Below are 17,507 nucleotides of genomic sequence, written 5' to 3' on the forward strand. Positions count from 1 at the left end.
GTCCGTGTTGTGCATAGGCGCCGTCATCACCGAGCAACGTCAAATTGACGTCAAGTAAAATTCTTCTTGTAAGTGTAATGCATTAAAAATAATAATAAAAGCTCGAGCTCACAGCGTTCCCTTTGTGTCACCTATGACCAGAACAACGTCATCACCGCGCGACACCTGCGACCGTCCATTCCGTGTTGAGCGTGATGTTGTTTGGCCGCGTTGTCCGCTCCACTGGGTTATCGCCACACATGTAGCTACTTGAATGATATTTTTCGTAGTTTTATTTCGTATTGGTAGACGCGAGCTCATTCTTTTGTAAACATGGACCGTGCGGAGGGCATCGTCGACGGTAAAACGACGGCTGCGGGCTCGGCATTGTCGACGGCGCAGAGGCGAGCGGAGATCCGCAGGAGGAAGCTGCTCATGAATTCCGAGGACAGGATGAACAGAATTGTAGGCTATGCCAAGAACGAGGCTGACAATAACGGTATGTTGATTTGTTTACAGCTTGTATTTGGACAGATTTGGGCCACTAACTCGCTTGGATCTGCGCGCACCTAATTATTGGGCGACGTCGTCGTGACGTCACAAAGAAAAAAGGCCCCTTCTGAAATCGAATTAGCGTTAATAATAGTAATAACAGCAAATTAGCTATTTGTACTTGTTGGTGTCTATATTTTTATTCAAAAGACTCGTTTGCGGGTCACGCAAAAGCCCTTCTTTTGGCCAAACAAAAAAGGCAGATAATGATGTCACATAGAAAGTACCCGGATGATGTCGGATCATCATCATCATCATCATCATGTGACAGTTTGTGGGTCGGCGTTCGTAAATTAGCAGATTTTTTTCATTTTTTTGGGGGGCTGAAAAACTCACCGGTTTTCTGTTTTTGACATTTATGTTTAATTAGGTTATTATTATTATTCATGAAACACATTGAACGCTTTTTTAAAAAAACGTTTTAAAATGTATTGATTGTTATCGCTTCTATCCAGGAGGGTCGCCACGGCGTCCACCCGAACCCCGCTTCCACCTCGACCTGGACCGGCCGGAGGCGTGGTCATCCTCGCAACCCTCCCCTAGACCGTCCCCCTTCCTTCCGGACTCGGGCGGTCTGTCCCTCGGCGCCACTCCAGAGAGGAGGGACTCCCCGCTGCCGCCCGACGACGCGGCAATGGCGGACAGCCACCTCCGAGGCGTGCGGCAGAGGTCCAAGGCGGAGCTGGCGGCGGGGGACGACCCCAGCGGCCTCCACCACTACCTTTCTCGCTTTGACGACGCCATGAAGCTGCGGGGCCAGCTGGCCAATGAGAAGCCGGCGCAGGACAGCGAGGCGGACGGCGAGGAGTTTGACCCCTTCTCCGCCTTCAGGCTGCTCTGCAGCGTCCTCCTCGCTCTTTTCGTCAGAGTGTTTGTCTGCAAGTATCTGGTGAGTCGTCGCGTTTGATTCATTTGGACGCATTTTAGCACCGAAGTGACGCTTTCATTTCTCCTTTGGTCATTTCAGTCCATCTTTGCTCCATTTCTGACGCTGGAATTGGCCTTTATGGGCTTGTCCAAATACTTTCCCAAGGTGAGTTTGTATGCACAATTTACGATCTACTGCTGCTGAAAGAAAAACAAAACGTTTGGAATATTCAATGTCGGGTTTTTTTCATTTGGACTTAAGTCATTTAAAAGTTTGTTACCTTTTATTAGATTTCATTTTTTTCAAGAATGCTGAATTGTTATCACTTTTGGTTTTTAATATATGGAATATTGGTAAAATGATGACAATAAAAAAAACAAAAACAAAGGTCACTAAGTATTGCGTAATAAAGTAAACTACGATTCTTAAGCAACTGGCCTTCATTTTCTGTGTACAGCAATACTGAAAGAAATGTATAAAAAAATGAACCCGAAAGATAAAAACAGTGGACAACACTTTCGCAGTTTCATTACCGTAAGATTTATTTTCACTTATGTGTATTTCTTTCTTTCTTCTTTTACCAATTTTGCAGGTGGAGAAGAAGGCGCAGAACACGGTGCTGACCGCCGCCTTGCTGCTGTCGGGCATCCCCGCCGAGGTCATCAACCGCTCCATGGACACGTACCGGCGCATGGGGGACGTCTTCGCCGACCTCTGCGCTTACTTCTTCACTTTCGTCCTCACGCATCAAGTCCTGCTGCTCGCCGGCTCCGAGGCCGGCGAGCCCGACGGAGGGACTCCTTCCGTGGCGACGCCGCAGTGACCGAGCCCCGCCGGCAGTCCCCCCCTCCTCCTCCTGGACACGATGATGAAGATTGTGAGGGGAATAATGTGGGAACGCATTTGTACCTTGACTTGCGAGCGCCACAACGTACACATTTTTCTAGTTACAAGCTGTTGTTTGGTAGATTTTGCAAGCCATATTTTGAGTCGCAAGCGCGCGTCACTTGAGGGAAGTGAGGGGGGGGGGGACACAGTAGTTGTGTTACTGTAATGCCCTTGCATGTGGGCAAGGAGAGCCGCGGTCGCTGATGCACTTTATTCAACAGGACGGTCAAAACGCATATGTACAAAATCGTTGGCCTAATCGTGAAGTTGCCTGTCATTTTCGAAAGATTTTGGAAAAAACTTTCTGCGAGTATTTATTTATTTTTATTGTAAAACTTGAGTTTAAAAAAAAAGAGACATGTAATTATGCTTGCAGGCTAACAAAATAAACACAAGGAGCCGCTGCCAGCCACAGTTTTTTTCCTACGCTTTTGCACTGCAAGATGGCAATACGTGTATTTTCAGTGGGCGCGGCCGGTAGTGACGGGAAAATGAAGCTTCATTGTGATCTTTTTTTTTGGTTTACTTTCTTTAAAGAATAATACTAGTGCATTTCCACTGCATCTTTAAACTAACAATGCCATCTAGAGGAGGAAAAACCCATCACAAGTGCTTCATGAAGCATCATTTGTCCATCACTGCGGGTGGGCCCGGAACAGCAGGTGGGCCCGGAACAGCGGGTGGGCCCGGAACAGCGGGTGGGCCCGTGAACAGCGGGTGGGCCCGTGAACAGCGGGTGGGCCCGGAACAGCGGGGCTCCACTGCAATGGCATTTCTATTCACCTCAAATCAATTGGAGTCATTTGAGCTATGAGCTTGGTCTCGGGAGGAATTCAACCTCGTAAGTCAAGGTACCAGCCTGCTTTTCCGCTTTTGTGTCACTCTTCCGCCTTCCGTGTTTTCTATATACTCGCCTATGCCTCTCTTTTGACTATCTTGCCCATTCATTTATTATTGTGACCATTTCTGACATGTAAACAACGTGCGTGTTTTGTCCAGACAACAGTCGGATTTACTTAATACTGCATTTTGCGCTTGGAAATTCAAAATGCCTATATGTGAGCAAACATTAAAATAGTCCAGCCAAATAAATCTCAATGTTGTCTTCTTTTAGTTTCGGATTTGTCATATTTTAATGTTACATACGTACCTGTGTTCTATCCTTTACACTTAATACAAACTTCTAATCTAAAAGAGCCAGAAGAATTATTACTATTTGTGTTTTTCTGTAAAAAATAAATAAATATATATGTATATGTATATATATATATATATATATATATATATATATGTGTGCGTGTATATGAATGAAATAAGTTATGACTTGTTCAGTTGATTTATAATTATTGCCAATTTAAAAAAAAAAGTACCATCATTTATTTCGCATTCTCAATGTAATATAGTTTTGTGAAAATACTCAATGAAATTTTTATTTTTAATTAGCCAATTGTGTAATGAAATGATAAAAGCTTGCAATTTTCTATTACTTATTTGGGACTTTATATAATATTGCTAAAATAACTATTGTTAAGTATATGTAAAAGGGTTTATTTTACTTCACAATAGATAACAAAACAGCTAAATGTATCAAATACAACAGGGATCTTAATTGAGCAACTTAATACGATTACTAGATGTTTGTATATAATATAAAATACTTAATTTGAACAAAATCATTCATGCTAATTTACTGCATCATTATGAATGAAATGATAATAATTTTACCAATTTATTAAAAAAAATGACATGTGTAAAAATTATATATATTTTTTACAGTACAGTACTGTGTAAGTCAATGAAGACATACCTCCCACCTCTTGGTGGCGCACCTGCACTCAGCGCCACATTTCCAAAACAGGTGTCGCACTTTGGCGACGTCACGAGATTTAACGGAAGCAGTCGTCCTCCGTGAAAGCGCCGCACGGGCAACGTCAAGCATTAGTTGGAAACTCATTGGACTTGTTTCACGACTAACTTAGCGACATCGCAATGGGTCGCGAGTCGCGGTACGTCCGAAAGTGTGTTTAATTTTTTATCTTTTTGTATTAAATGTTTTAAAAATGTACCGCGCCCCTTTTTAACGAGATAAAAGCTAACCTTAGCATGCTAGCTAACTACGCCGTTTCACATCAACAAAACAATGCCCGCCAAGATTCGCTCCCATATGAACCCAGTTCACGTCTTAATGTTCGCGATTAAACCACTCTTGTGTTGTTGTGTAGACATTACAGGAAGCGCTCGGCGTCTCCGCGGCGGTCCGGTAGCCGCTCGAGGAGTCGCTCTCCAGACAAACGCTCCAAGAAGGACGACCGGGACCGAAGCCGGAGGGAGAGATCGCGGAGCCGAGACAGGCGCAGGTCTCGCTCCCGATCCCGAGACAGAAAGCGAGCCAGGTCAGTCCAAAAAAAGCCACCTGCAAATGAATGACGTGTGGATTTTCCAGTCACCTGATCATCTCTTCATACATGTTAACGGGCCGAGTTAAGTCACATATATGATATTACCTTGTTTGCACAACTGCCTTGACTCCCATATGAATTTAAGTGGCGACCCATTCTAGTTTAACATGTTGCCTGGCCATTCGCGGCATGCGGAAGAACAGTTTGTGGACTTGAGATATTTACAACTTTGTGGGAACATTTTGGGGATGGCCCCTTCCTGTTCCGACGTGCCTGCACAAAGCAAGGTCGAAAAAGACGTTTGATTTCGGATGACCTTGTCTGGGCTGAGTACTTTCCATAAAGGGTCTTCATTCCTCTTCCGTGCAGACGCTCCAGGAGCAGGGAGAGGAGACGGTCCAGAAGCCGAGACCGCAAGAGGTCAAGCAGCAGGGGCCGAGCCAGGAGGTCACGCTCGGCCAGCCCCAGCAAGAGCAGGAAAACTGATGAAAAGTCAGCGTTCTTTCCCACCCAAAATATTGACTTAATACTCCGCTAAGATCTAATTTTGTTTCCCCCTTTGCAGGGCAAAAAGCAAAGAGAAAGAAAACCTAGATCTTGTATCGGAGAAGAAGAAAGTTAAGGAGGAAAAGGAAGAGGAGAAAGTCGAGGATGTAAGTGATAAATATGAAAAATGTGAAAAAGTGGCTACGGCAGTCGCACAAAAAAGATTCAAATCTTTGTAAACCAGTCCTGAAAACAAAGTGTGGCAAACCCGGCCTAATTTGTACCCCTAGCAGCAAGACTTTGACCAGAACAAGCTGGAGGAGGAGATGAGGAAGCGGAAGGAGCGTGTGGAGAAGTGGCGCGAGGAGCAGCGCAAGAAGGCCATCGAGAACATCGGCGAGATCAAGAAGGAGCTGGAGGAGATGAAGCAGGGCAAAAAGTGGAGCCTCGAAGACGACGAGGGTGAGCGCACGCGACACAAACGCAGGTGTCACACTTAAGCGAGTCGTGACGCGGATGTCCTCGTTACAGACGATGATGAGGACATGCCCAACCCGATGGAGGCGGACGACGAGGACGACGATGACGAGGAGGAAGGTGAAGGAAAAGGGGAGGCCCAGGAGGGCGAGGCCAAGGAGGGCGAGGCCAAGGAGGAGGAGATGGACGAAGGCGAGAAGGACCCGGACGCCACTGTGGAGAAGCAGGACGACGAGGATGACATCGACCCGCTGGACGCATACATGGAGGAGGTGAAGCAGGAGGTGAAGAAGTTCAACATGGGCGGTGTTAAAGGAAACGACAAGGTGGGTGGAATGAGACGTCGAAAAATGTCAGGCCGTCTGCAGTTCGAGCTTAGCAGGACCCATTAGGCAAATTGAACAGGAAGTCAGCCATTTTGTTTTGGAGCAGCCCGCCATTTTGGGCACATACCTTCCAATTGAAAATTCAGCACGATTGACACTCAATGAGGTTTGATAACAGGATGCATTGGAAAGTCTGAAGTGCCCATGCTGCAAATTGAACAGGAAGTCAGACCTTTGGGTTTGAGAGGTATTATTTAATTATTGTTATGATTATCACCAGAAGGGGGCAACGATAACCAAAGTGGTGACAGTGGTTAAAACCAAAAAAGGATCTCACACTCACAAGAAGAAGGGCGAGCTGATGGAGAACGACCAGGATGCGATGGAGGTAAAGGGACATTTTCCCGGTGGCGGGGATTTGTTATTATTATTTTTTTAAACAAAGCTAATTCATATCTCCAATGTGTGACGCAGTACTCATCGGAGGAGGAGGAAGTTGACTTGCAGACGGCGCTGACGGGCTTCCAGACCAAGCAGCGGAAGATCCTGGAGCCCGTTGACCACGGCAAGATAGAGTACGAACCCTACCGCAAGAACTTCTACGTGGAGGTGCCCGATTTGGCCAGGATGTCCCCCGAGGGTTCGTGCGTGGCAGAACGTCCATTTTAAGTTTTCGCAGCAGAACAAACATGTCTTCCCGTTTGTTAACACATTGGTGATGTGCCCCAGAGGTGAACGCATACCGGATAGAACTGGAGGGAATCACGGTGAAGGGGAAAGGCTGTCCCAAGCCCATCAAGACCTGGGTGCAGTGCGGCGTGTCCATGAAGATCCTCAATGCCCTCAAGAAGTCAGTATCGATGCTGAAAATATCAATCGAATCATTTGGTTACAGAACCCAACACCAAAGTTATTATAAATGCGCTACCGCCACCTACGGGACTGGAGTGTTTTAACTCGTGTCACCCATTATAGGCAGAGCTACGAGAAGCCCACCCCCATCCAGGCCCAGGCCATCCCCGCCATCATGTCGGGCCGAGACCTCATCGGCATCGCCAAGACGGGCAGCGGCAAAACCATCGCCTTCCTCCTGCCCATGTTCAGACACATCATGGACCAGAGGCCACTCGAGGAGTCCGAGGGGCCCATCTGTGAGAGGCGCACCTTCTTGTTGTTGTCCGCATTGGAATTGTAGTGGGGGGGGGACAAGCTGTATAGAAAACGGAGGGAGGAAATCTGCTGTGTGGTCGTTCTCCCTCAGCCATGATCATGACGCCCACCAGAGAGTTGGCCCTGCAGATCACCAAGGAGTGCAAGAAGTTCTCCAGGTCACTGGGACTCCGAGTGGTGTGCGTGTACGGAGGCACGGGCATCAGCGAGCAGGTAAACGTTGGATCGACAAATCCACTGGCAAAAGATTGACGCATGAATGAATTGCCGGTAACTTTCCTGCCAGATTGCCGAGCTGAAGCGAGGAGCCGAGATCATCGTCTGCACGCCGGGGAGAATGATTGACATGTTGGGCGCCAACAGTGGTGAGTGCTCGCATGTTTTGGTTGTTGACGAGTACCACGAGCGTTTGATTTCATCTATTTATTTATTTAGTTCGATTTTTGGAGCCAGGTTTAGTGAGGCGACTTTGTGTTAGTCATATACGGTAACACTCAAGAAAAATCAGTTCACGCCAAAAATAGGCAAGTTGTTGAGGTTACTTTATGTACGCATTATTTATTTATACATTTTATAGGGCACCTTTCAATAGACCCAAGGACATTTGTTTACTTACTGTGATGTTTACAATACATATTTTGTTGTAATGTATGTTTCATTGGGTGGGGGGTGCAATAAATTTGTATATAAGGGTATCAATTATATATATATAATTATAAAAAGACATGTATCCAATTAAAAGCCTTGTCCTCTGCACTTGAGTAATTTAAGAGGAAATTGGTCGCTTCCAAGCGTCAACCAACAGCCTGTGACCTGATTACCGTAAATGATGGAACAAACGCGCACACGAAACCCATTCCATGCCTTTTTGATTAGTCGACTTGCACGTCATGATATTTGATCACGTCAGAACCTCCTTACTAAACTCTTGACATGATTTGAAGACTTTTTGAGATGAGTGCTCTCAACAAGCCTGTGATGCGTTTCCTGACGATCAGGGCAAAAGCAGGTACGTGCACTCGGGGCCTTTCGTCAGCCCGAGATCAGCGTAAACGTGTCTCCCGAGTGTCGCTGTATTGCACGTGTGTGTCTAATTGAAGAGTGGATCTGTGGCTTCCACACATGCGAGGTAATCTGCAATATGTTTTTTCCCCTTCTTTAGGTGCGAAGGCGTACGTACGGTCAGATAATGCTCGAATGGGGCTCCAGCTCTTGTTTTGTATCTTGAGGCTGTTTTCTGACTTTTACAGGTCCCTCGCCAAGATGGTACGCAAGACCTGACCCAGATAGACAAAAATGAGCCACATTAAAAACTTGCCACCTTAAAGTAGTCCACGGCGCATAAGTTGATGATGTTCTGCAGAATTAGTGAGACTTGGCTGATGTTTCTCTACCTTGACGACGTGCAGGTCGCGTCACCAACCTGCGCAGGGCTACGTACGTGGTGCTGGACGAGGCGGACAGGATGTTCGACATGGGCTTCGAGCCGCAGGTGGGCACCGCGCGGGCAGTCGAACGTGCTTAATCTGCGACAATTTGAGAGCATGTGATTGCCGCCCCAAGGTCATGCGCATCGTGGACAACGTTCGTCCTGACCGGCAGACGGTGATGTTCTCCGCCACCTTCCCCCGAGCCATGGAGGCGCTGGCTCGGAGGATCCTGGCCAAGCCGCTGGAGATCCAGGTGGGCGGACGCAGTGTGGTCTGCTCGGACGTGGAGCAGCACGTGGTGAGTTTCCAGGACGCGATGAGCACAGAGTAGTCTTCGTTTCGTCAAGCGCAACTAAAGCAAAATGATTTCGGCAACTCACATTTTTCACCGGACTCAAACTCGACGAGACGAAAGCCCTCATTGAGCAACAATAAGGGGACTAAATCAGTATGCATTTCCGTCGACGAATGAAGACGAGATATAGAAAATGTACTACTTCGCTTCATAAAAACTGGACTAAAATCTATGGACATTTTAGTTCATGAACAAAAACGAGATGATTTTGTGAAATCTTGTCACTGTGACACTGTCATGTATGTGACGCACTCCCTTTCAAACCTGCAGCTAGCGAGTGCAACGTGCACAAACACATGGTGGATTCACGGCGAACGGTAAAAAAAGAAAAAAGGCAATTATAGTTATAACGTAACATGAAGCCAACGACAAGAATGTTCCAACAAGAATGTTCATCTGATTGCTAACTATTGCTGGCTAACTTATTAGCTCATAGCAAGGAGCCGTAGTAGCCACTTGTTGATCTACTGTAATTATGTGTCAAGAATTTGATGTGAAATTGTTTTAGATCTGAAATGTTCAACATTATTCTCTGGCAAAAAATATGCAGGGTAAAACGGTGAGAGTTTTTGCTGACTAAAAGCAGACGAATGAAATTATGTTTTCTTGGACTAAAATAAAGACCCTCGACTTGTAGTCGACTAAAAGGTGGCTAAATAAAAACGAGATGATTGACTATGTTAAGAACTAACGCTGAGACTACCTTTAATTAATTAAGACGAGCACAAAGGTTGCTTGCTTCTTTTGTTTGGTATTTCATGAATGAGACCACGTTGTACAGGTTCGATGGCCACAACCTTCTTGCCGCCACGGGCCAGGTAATGAGTTTGATAAGGTCATTAAATGATTTAATAGGTCACAAATTAATAACAAATATTAATTGGTACACATTTAGGCGTTAGTCGGTGATAAATACTGGATTTTTTCGATTTTTTTTCTCTCCCTGCAGCTGGTGATTGAAGAGGACAAGAAGTTCCTGAAGCTGCTGGAGATCCTGGGCCACTATCAGGAGAAGGGTTCGGTCATCATCTTCGTGGACAAGCAGGAGCACGCCGACGGCCTCCTCAAAGAACTGATGAAGGCCTCGTACCCCTGCATGTCCCTCCACGGAGGTCCCGACTGCGACCGCCTCTGCCGACCTTCCCGCCCTGCGCTCTTTGCTCCCGCCTCATTTTGCGGTCGTCCCCGGCAGGCATCGACCAGTACGACCGAGACAGCGTCATCAACGACTTCAAGAACGGCGCCTGCCGCCTGATGGTGGCCACGTCGGTGGCGGCGCGAGGCCTGGATGTCAAGCAGCTCATCCTGGTGGTCAACTACAACTGCCCCAACCACTACGAGGATTACGTGCACAGGGCCGGGCGCACGGGCCGAGCGGGCAACAAGGTTCGTTTCCTCTTCAGCCATTGACCGGGTTCCAGAAAGAGCGCAAAAAATGCAACCGTTACAAATTGCCTTGAGTGTAGTTTCAAATGTCATCTCATTGGCTGCAGGGATTCGCCTACACCTTCATCACGGAGGACCAGGTGCGATACGCCGGCGACATCATCAAAGCCTTGGAGCTGTCCGGGTCTCCCGTCCCCGCCGATCTGGAACAGCTGTGGGCTTCCTTCAAAGACCAGCAGAAAGCGGTAAGACAGAGCGGGAAAAGCAGGATCCTCGCACCTGCTTCATTCGCTTTGTTTGCCGTCGCAGGAGGGCAAGACCATCAAGAGCAGCAGCGGCTTCTCGGGCAAAGGCTTCAAGTTCGACGAGACTGAACACGCGCTGGCCAACGAGAGGAAGAAGCTGCAGAAGGCGGCGCTGGGACTGCAAGATTCTGACGACGAGGACGGAGCGCTGGATGTGAGGAACTCAAATGTGTACTTTGAAGGGGGGGGGGGCATACATGCTGACGACGTGGGGGGCGGGGGTGTTAAGGGGGCCTTCTCCCTCCCTTTGCAATCAAAGTAAGATTTCCAAAGTCAAGATTAAATATGGAGGCACATTGAAGTCTGACATTCCTGGAAAAACATTCTCCGCCTTGAAGTTAACCTCACACTGTCGTTGTCGCAAATGTGAAGTTATTTCCTCCTCATTTCAATATTGGTTAAGATAAGATGTGTGTATCAACATGCCGACGACGTTGCTTGTTGTTTCTGCTGTACCTAATATTTTGATCTCCTTTCAGATTGAGGAGCAGATCGAGAGCATGTTCAACTCCAAGAAGCGCGTGAAGGACCTGACGGCTCCCGGAGCGGCGGCGGGCTCGGGGGGCTCGGGGGGCTCTTCGACGGGCTCGGTGAGCGGGCTTGCGGGGCTTGGACCCACGTCTGCCGGAAACATCCAGAAACTGGAGATGGCCAAGCGGCTGGCTCTCAAGATCAACGCCCAGAAGAACTTGGGAGCCGAAGCTCAGGTATGTTGAGGAACTTGGCCTTTTTATTTATTTATTTCTTTTTATTTTTTATTTATTACTTTTTATGTTGGCATAAGCGATTTGTGTTTGTTTGAATAAATACTGTGTTGACGTGTCTCGAGAGAGATTTCGCCAATCGCAGCGATTTGCATTCCCTGAGCTCAGCCAGTCTGCGCCCTCCGTTTTCCAGGACGTGATGCAGCAGGCCACCAACGCCATCCTGCGCGGCGGCACCATCATGACGCCGTCCGTGTCGGCCAAGACCATCGCCGAGCAGCTGGCCGAGAAGATCAACGCCAAGCTCAACTACACGCCGGTGGAGAAGCTGGAGGAGGAGCGGCAAGCGGCCGAGCAGTCCGAGACGGTCAAGCGCTACGAGGAGGAGCTGGAGATCAACGACTTCCCGCAGGTCGGGCGGGCGCGCCTCTACTCCTTCAATTTGGGGAGCTTTTCGTTTGCAGACTTGCGCAGCTCGCAAAAGATTTCTTAGGTCGTCATATTTTGCCCCTTTTCATAATGCGCCCGCCGATTGTGCTGTCACGCAGACGGCGAGGTGGAAGGTGACGTCCAAGGAAGCCCTGCAGAGGATTGGCGAGTACTCGGAGGCTGCCATCACAATCAGAGGAACTTACTTCCCTCCAGGCAAAGAGCCCAAGGAGGGCGAGCGCAAGATCTACTTGGCCATTGAAAGTACGTGCGCCGTCTGTCCTTTAGCAGCGTCGGCCAACTCGTCCGTGTTATTGGTTAATTCCAGTTGAACTCTTACAGGGATTAAAAGCAGACGCTATTTTCGTTGTTGTTTTTGTGGTTTGCCGTCGTTTCAAGCACGTCCCCGCTGATGTGCACTAAACGCGCAGCTGAGGAATGACTGATTTGGTAGCAACTCCTCGAGGAACTATTTTCCCAAAATGCAACAGAAGACTTGAATGCTTAGAAACTGATGGCTTGAGTGTAATCATTTCTCCTTGTTATGAGGAGGACGAGAAAGGAGCCTGGTACTTTTATGTTTTTTGTCCTTGCAAGATTGCGACTTCTGTTAAAAATGAAAGATGTATTTTTCTTTAAAAAAAATAAATAAATAGGGAAGGGTTTGAAAGCTTGTTTGGTATCATGAGAAATCAAGCAAATCCAAGAGGGGAACAAAAAATACAACTTATTTGGAATAATGTCATTGTGTTGCTTTTTCTACAAGCCCGGGAGGGAAATGTGTTTCATTAAAATCAGAATTATACCTTGAATATGTCTGAGACGATGTTGATTGTAAATTGTTGATTATTTGTAGGCGCTAATGAGCTGGCTGTGACGAAAGCCAAAACAGAGATCACGCGTCTTATCAAGGAAGAGCTCATCAGATTAGTAAGTAACGTTTTAATTGATTGTTCGTTGTTGTTGTTTTTAACATTTATTCATTAAAAACTATTTTCTTTTGCAGCAAAACTCCTACCAGCCGACCAGCAAAGGACGATACAAAGTGTTGTAAACGAGGAGACTTGCTTGTCGTCAAAGAATATTTTTGTTGTTTTTTCGTTTTTAAACAATGCTTTCTTCCCCGCCTACATTTTTGTAGGTTTTTCAATGCTGTTAATTACTGAACCCTTTCACAGGTTTCCCATGAGCGTCACCTTTTTTCTTTTTTTTTATAAACCCCCCACAATCATCATTTGAGAAAGGATGTTTTTAAATTTTCCCTCCCTAAATAAATCATAATGTTGGTGAGGACGTGATGTGTTGTTTTCCCCCCCATTTGTATTAATGTATGTGGCTGCAATGCAGACTGCATTTTGCATTATTTAATAGTCTACTTTGTATATTATTCATCAGTGGTGGGATCCTGCAATTGGGTTCATTTTGGCGTTCAAAGCTCTGTTTGCGATTACAATGGATAAATATAGGATCACAAATGAACAAAAAGGTTTGTTTGGGGGCAATTGGTGTTCATAAATGTTAACATTTGACGTAAAAAAACGGCATTTAAGCGCAAATGAAATTGCATCGACTGTGGGGTGAAGAGGGGGCGGCAAGGCAGGAAAGGCTTCTTCCGAGGGTCTCCGTTGTGCGCATGCGCACTTGACATCACTCTCGCCGCTTATTAATTCTTAATGGCAAATGGCTGCTTTTCTCATCTCAAGCCGTGGAGCCAGGAGATGAAAAATAGAATCTAAGACCCCCCCATTTTTAAAAAAAAGCTATATTTCACGTCTGGGCCTTTGAAAAGAAAGCCGCACGATGCGGTGACTGACCCCCCCACCCCCCCGAGAAGAGTCCAAAAGAAAGCCGTGTAGTGAAGGGGGAAAATGGACTCGTTTGCGCTCTGAGGGATGAAAAAGATCGTTCTTTTCCCCCCCTCCTTAACTCCTTCCCCGCCGACGCCAAACGACCATTAAGCCAAGGTAACAATCTCAGCCTTTAAACAAGTGCTAATTGTCAACGCGGTGCTTGTTTTATTATTTATATACCCGCTATTAAATATTAGCATCGATGCTAACGCCTATTGAAAAAAGAACCATTGTGCGCTACTCGCCGTTTCGTCACAAAAAGATGCCACAAGCGTACGCGAGAGAGCGGTGTTGATTTTTTTTTTTTAAATCATTTTTTGTGAATGAATGTCACCCACACACTACAAATAAGTATTAACAGCTGCACTGTGCACACACGCTCACTCAAGCTTGTTTATGTTGCGGCTAAAGTTGTCAAGAAGCCTATTATGTCTGGATAATGTCGAAAGTGCTCGCACAAAACGTAAAGAAAAAGGATGTTTTTTTTGTTTTGTTTTTGTGCTGCCGTCCGAATGTTGACAAACTTTTTCTTTTTCTTTTTAATTGTGGCGCATACTGTATTTTCTATTCGAGAAATCTCACTGCATACCACAAAAAAAAGTCACATTCGGTTCCTAGCTCGTACATACTGTACATTTTGAAAGACAGTCTTGATGACATATTGATATATAATTTCAACATAGACAGTAGTGTGTAAGGTAAGGCATGGAATGCCAACATGAGCGTCTTCAGGCTGTGAACATTAATATGACTATGTCATATGTTAGTTGTACAGTAGGCCTATGTACAGTGCAAAGAGTGTGTAATGAATGTCTTCAAGTGACGATCTTAAATAATCCACAAAACACTGCATTGAGATCATTGGAGTTGATTGATCCCTGGGGACATTGGTGAGTAATATGAGCCACTTTTTTCAACAGATATGTTTGATTTTGTTTTTTAAAGAAAATATCACACAAATGTTTTAGTTTCCCTTTTATTTGCTTTCTTCTGCAACCTGTTTTGGCAACTGGATGGCGCCCTCTACTTGTAGTGAAATCCACATTGCTTCAAAATGACAACGTGAATGATTTAGACAAACAATCCTCACGGTTGACGGAATTCTCAATCGCTGAAAAAAATTCAATCAATCATTCCCGTCTCATCATCTATGCCCCCCCACGCAGAAGATGATGCGGCAGGTGACGAGCAGCGACTTCTGCATGAACGCCCGGCCGTCGTGCTTGGCCGACGATGCCCACCACCCCGCCGCGCACTTTGACCTGTGCCCCACGCAGCCCAACAAGTTCTACCCGCCTCCTCCGCCGCCTTCGTCCGTCCAAATGACGCTGGCCTCCATGGCGCCGCTCGGCCCCGGGCTCAAGCCCATGGCGTGCCCCCGGCAGGAAGTCCTGGGGCCTGCCCAGCTCCCCGCCGCCAAAAGCGGCGACCCGGCGGCAGCGGCGGCGGATAACGGTAAGAAGAAGAGCAAAGGCGCCGGGAAGACAGGACGACGCGGGCGCCCGCTGGGCACCACCAAGCTGGCTGGCTACCGGACCAGCACGGGGCGCCCGTTGGGTACCACCCGCGCCGCCGGGTTCAAAACCAGCCCTGGGAGGCCTCTGGGCACCACCAGGGCGGCGGGCTACAAGGTGAGCCCCGGGCGGCCCCCCGGAAGCATCAAGGGCCTCTCTCGACTCAACAAACTGCCGTACGGCGGGACGTGCAGCGGGGCCGCCTTCCCGTACCCGCTGGCGCACAAAGAGATCCTCTGTGAAGCCTCGTGCAAGGACAAGACCGACGCCGAGTGAGCGAAGCGCGCTTTTCAAATGATGGACTTGAAAAAACTCAACTCAACAAAACCAGCCGTCTGGGCATCTCTTTTCTAGATCACACAAACAATATTTCTTTACACTCCTGTTGGAGAATTGAGGACATTTGTGCAATGTTGCATTCAACAATTTAGGACACCTAAATGGCAATTTTGAAAAAAGGGAATCCGTCAGTGCGGAGCTTCGCCAAGTTTGCATGACGTGACAGGGAGGCGTGGCTACATGTAGCGCTTCTTTTTTGGGGGTGGGGGGGTGAAGACAATCCAGCACTTTTAGGGAATTACTGTATATAGTCAGAAAAGCAATGTACATTATGAATTTATTTATATTGATAGTACATTTTCCTTTGAATCTTTTTCTCCTCAGCCGTCAGTTTGCAGGCAGGCAGCGCCGTCCTGCCGCGTGCTCAAGCTGGAATGTGTTTTATTGAATTGTCCTCACAGATCGACATTACGCGTTCAAGCGACTCGCCGACTTCACGCTGATGCGGAAAACTTGAAGCCGAATAATAACGAATCGTGTTTTTGCCATCTTCGCTTCCAGTTGGCAGAGCAAATTTGTTTAACCCATATCGAGCATCGGCAATAGTTATTTCAATTCTAACATGATTCATATTTACAGTACCCCCCCCCCCCCCCCAGCAAAGCTCAATGCAGACACGATGACATTTGAAATTGAAAGTGCAAAACGCTTTTGTGTTGCTGAGCACTTCAAAAAGGTTCCATTTGGTGCAATAATCTTGTCACGTGTATTATTCTGTCATACCTTTTCTACTAGCTCATGTTTTTAGTATCAATATTCTTCTTCTACTAGTGTTTTGATAAATGTATAATGCGCGCGTGTGTGTGGCTTGCCTGGACCAAAGAATAGGAAGGACGTCATTAACTTCAGCATGAGATGTTTTAGCATAAAAATAAGAACAAAAAGCACTTAAAGAGCACAGTCCCGTTAAATCTACATTTGATTGTTACGCTCACCTGTCATGATATTAGCTAACGAGGCACCTAATAAATTGGCTGTAAAACTCATTGTGAATGTTCTTCACCTGAGATTGATTTTTCTTTCTTTTTCCTTCCTCTTTTTTTTAGTGTATGTAACATTTGGGAAGATGTTGATTATGTCATCTGAACATGAACGGTTATCAAGTTAAAGCCACAACAATTCATTCATCAATTCAAGTGCATCTTAATCAATTAGAGCATGGTTTGAAAAAAGTTCAATTGAAAAGGTAAAGCTCGTTCGTATATTTTAGGAAAAATGACTTTACCTGATTTCAAGTTCTTTTTTGATCTTTAAAAATATCTTATTCAATTTTCTTGAGACGGTAAACTTGGCATTTTTTGTTAGCTTTAGTTTATAACCACCAAAATGATATACAACAAAAAGAAGGAAATATTAATTTCTGTGTGGTGAATCGATGCATCCATTTCACTTTTCCAGAACTAGTTTCACTACTTTTTCACTTTGCACTATTTCGGTTCAGCATTCACTCTCCAATTATATTGCGTTATGAAAAAAACAAAAAAAATTGTTACTGTGGCATCGTTACTGTGATGTCCTCCATGTGGGAAAGGAGAACCGCGGTCATCAATGCACTTTTCAGCTACAACTGTAAAACACTGAGCACTCAACTCCCCAAATTTGATTGTTTTTTTTTTTATATATGGTGTCCATATTGCGTATATTCATATATTGTGGCAGTTCTAGTAAGTATCTTCTAATTTATTCAGATGCACTTGTGTATATGCTATAACAATAAACATGTATGTTTTCATACATTTAATATAATGCGCCTAAACTTAAAAATAAACACATTTTGGTTATGAAGGACATGATTTTGTACTGAAATGTTGACACGAATGGACTGTTTGGTTTGAAGTAATTTTCTGTTTCTGCCGTCATTAGTACAAGACTTGTAAATAATGTCTACTAGGTTAAGTGAGAAAGGTGTTACAAATGTGATACTTGTGAAACAAAACAACAAAAAACAACTTTGTATATATCGTTGTTCATTTTAATCCTGCATGGTTGTTGTGGAATGTCCAAGAGTTGTGTAATAAAGAAAAAGGTGAAAGATTTGGGGTTTTCTCAC

At 45.9% G+C, this 17,507-nt stretch overlaps 3 protein-coding genes across 7 annotated transcripts; all 3 read left to right on the plus strand.

The window, feature by feature from the left end:
* Positions 1 to 134: 134 nt before the first annotated feature.
* Positions 135 to 2,697, plus strand: camlg (calcium modulating ligand). The gene is made up of 4 exons (XM_086097902.1): positions 135 to 478; positions 987 to 1,420; positions 1,499 to 1,564; positions 1,992 to 2,697. The coding sequence occupies exons 1-4, from the start codon at positions 313 to 315 to the stop codon at positions 2,220 to 2,222; spliced, it is 897 nt and encodes a 298-aa protein (XP_085954028.1). The 5' UTR covers positions 135 to 312; the 3' UTR covers positions 2,223 to 2,697.
* Positions 2,698 to 4,167: 1,470 nt separating this feature from the next.
* Positions 4,168 to 13,052, plus strand: ddx46 (DEAD (Asp-Glu-Ala-Asp) box polypeptide 46). Of its 5 annotated transcripts, none has more exons than XM_086098510.1 (23): positions 4,168 to 4,305; positions 4,510 to 4,680; positions 5,056 to 5,178; positions 5,252 to 5,339; positions 5,463 to 5,634; positions 5,704 to 5,975; positions 6,256 to 6,363; positions 6,450 to 6,615; positions 6,705 to 6,825; positions 6,951 to 7,126; positions 7,237 to 7,358; positions 7,432 to 7,510; positions 8,555 to 8,637; positions 8,709 to 8,873; positions 9,880 to 10,042; positions 10,123 to 10,316; positions 10,424 to 10,561; positions 10,626 to 10,775; positions 11,101 to 11,328; positions 11,519 to 11,737; positions 11,874 to 12,018; positions 12,611 to 12,684; positions 12,761 to 13,052. In XM_086098510.1, exons 1-23 carry the CDS (start codon positions 4,277 to 4,279, stop codon positions 12,806 to 12,808), a joined length of 3,234 nt encoding a protein of 1,077 aa, XP_085954636.1. In that variant the 5' UTR covers positions 4,168 to 4,276; the 3' UTR covers positions 12,809 to 13,052. The 5 variants fall into 5 exon arrangements, with proteins under 5 accessions (XP_085954636.1, XP_085954637.1, XP_085954638.1 ...); XM_086098511.1 differs by having other exon boundaries at positions 6,259 to 6,363; XM_086098512.1 differs by having other exon boundaries at positions 5,466 to 5,634.
* Positions 13,053 to 13,203: 151 nt separating this feature from the next.
* Positions 13,204 to 17,491, plus strand: c16h5orf24 (chromosome 16 C5orf24 homolog). The gene is made up of 2 exons (XM_086098515.1): positions 13,204 to 13,718; positions 14,771 to 17,491. Exon 2 carries the CDS (start codon positions 14,774 to 14,776, stop codon positions 15,392 to 15,394), a length of 621 nt encoding a protein of 206 aa, XP_085954641.1. The 5' UTR covers positions 13,204 to 13,718; positions 14,771 to 14,773; the 3' UTR covers positions 15,395 to 17,491.
* The last annotated feature ends 16 nt before the right edge of the window (positions 17,492 to 17,507 follow it).

Source organism: Leptonotus elevatus, chromosome 16 (genome assembly GCF_054856555.1).
Source record: "Leptonotus elevatus isolate MCC_2025b chromosome 16, RoL_Lele_1.0, whole genome shotgun sequence".
Classification (NCBI taxonomy): domain Eukaryota; kingdom Metazoa; phylum Chordata; class Actinopteri; order Syngnathiformes; family Syngnathidae; genus Leptonotus; species Leptonotus elevatus.

What these genes read in the sequence shown, in the direction of transcription:
- camlg (XM_086097902.1), top strand. Translation starts at nt 313, where the DNA reads ATGGACCGTGCGGAGGGCATCGTCGACGGTAAAACGACGGCTGCGGGC. An exon ending in TGTTTGTCTGCAAGTATCTG is followed by an intron (nt 1,421 to 1,498) that starts GTGAGTCGTCGC and finishes TGGTCATTTCAG; the next exon opens with TCCATCTTTGCTCCATTTCT. An exon ending in TGTCCAAATACTTTCCCAAG is followed by an intron (nt 1,565 to 1,991) that starts GTGAGTTTGTAT and finishes CCAATTTTGCAG; the next exon opens with GTGGAGAAGAAGGCGCAGAA.
- ddx46 (XM_086098510.1), top strand. Translation starts at nt 4,277, where the DNA reads ATGGGTCGCGAGTCGCGGTACGTCCGAAA. An exon ending in ACGAGGACGGAGCGCTGGAT is followed by an intron (nt 10,776 to 11,100) that starts GTGAGGAACTCA and finishes ATCTCCTTTCAG; the next exon opens with ATTGAGGAGCAGATCGAGAG. An exon ending in AGATCAACGACTTCCCGCAG is followed by an intron (nt 11,738 to 11,873) that starts GTCGGGCGGGCG and finishes GCTGTCACGCAG; the next exon opens with ACGGCGAGGTGGAAGGTGAC.
- c16h5orf24 (XM_086098515.1), top strand. Translation starts at nt 14,774, where the DNA reads ATGATGCGGCAGGTGACGAGCAGCGACTTCTGCATGAACGCCCGGCCG.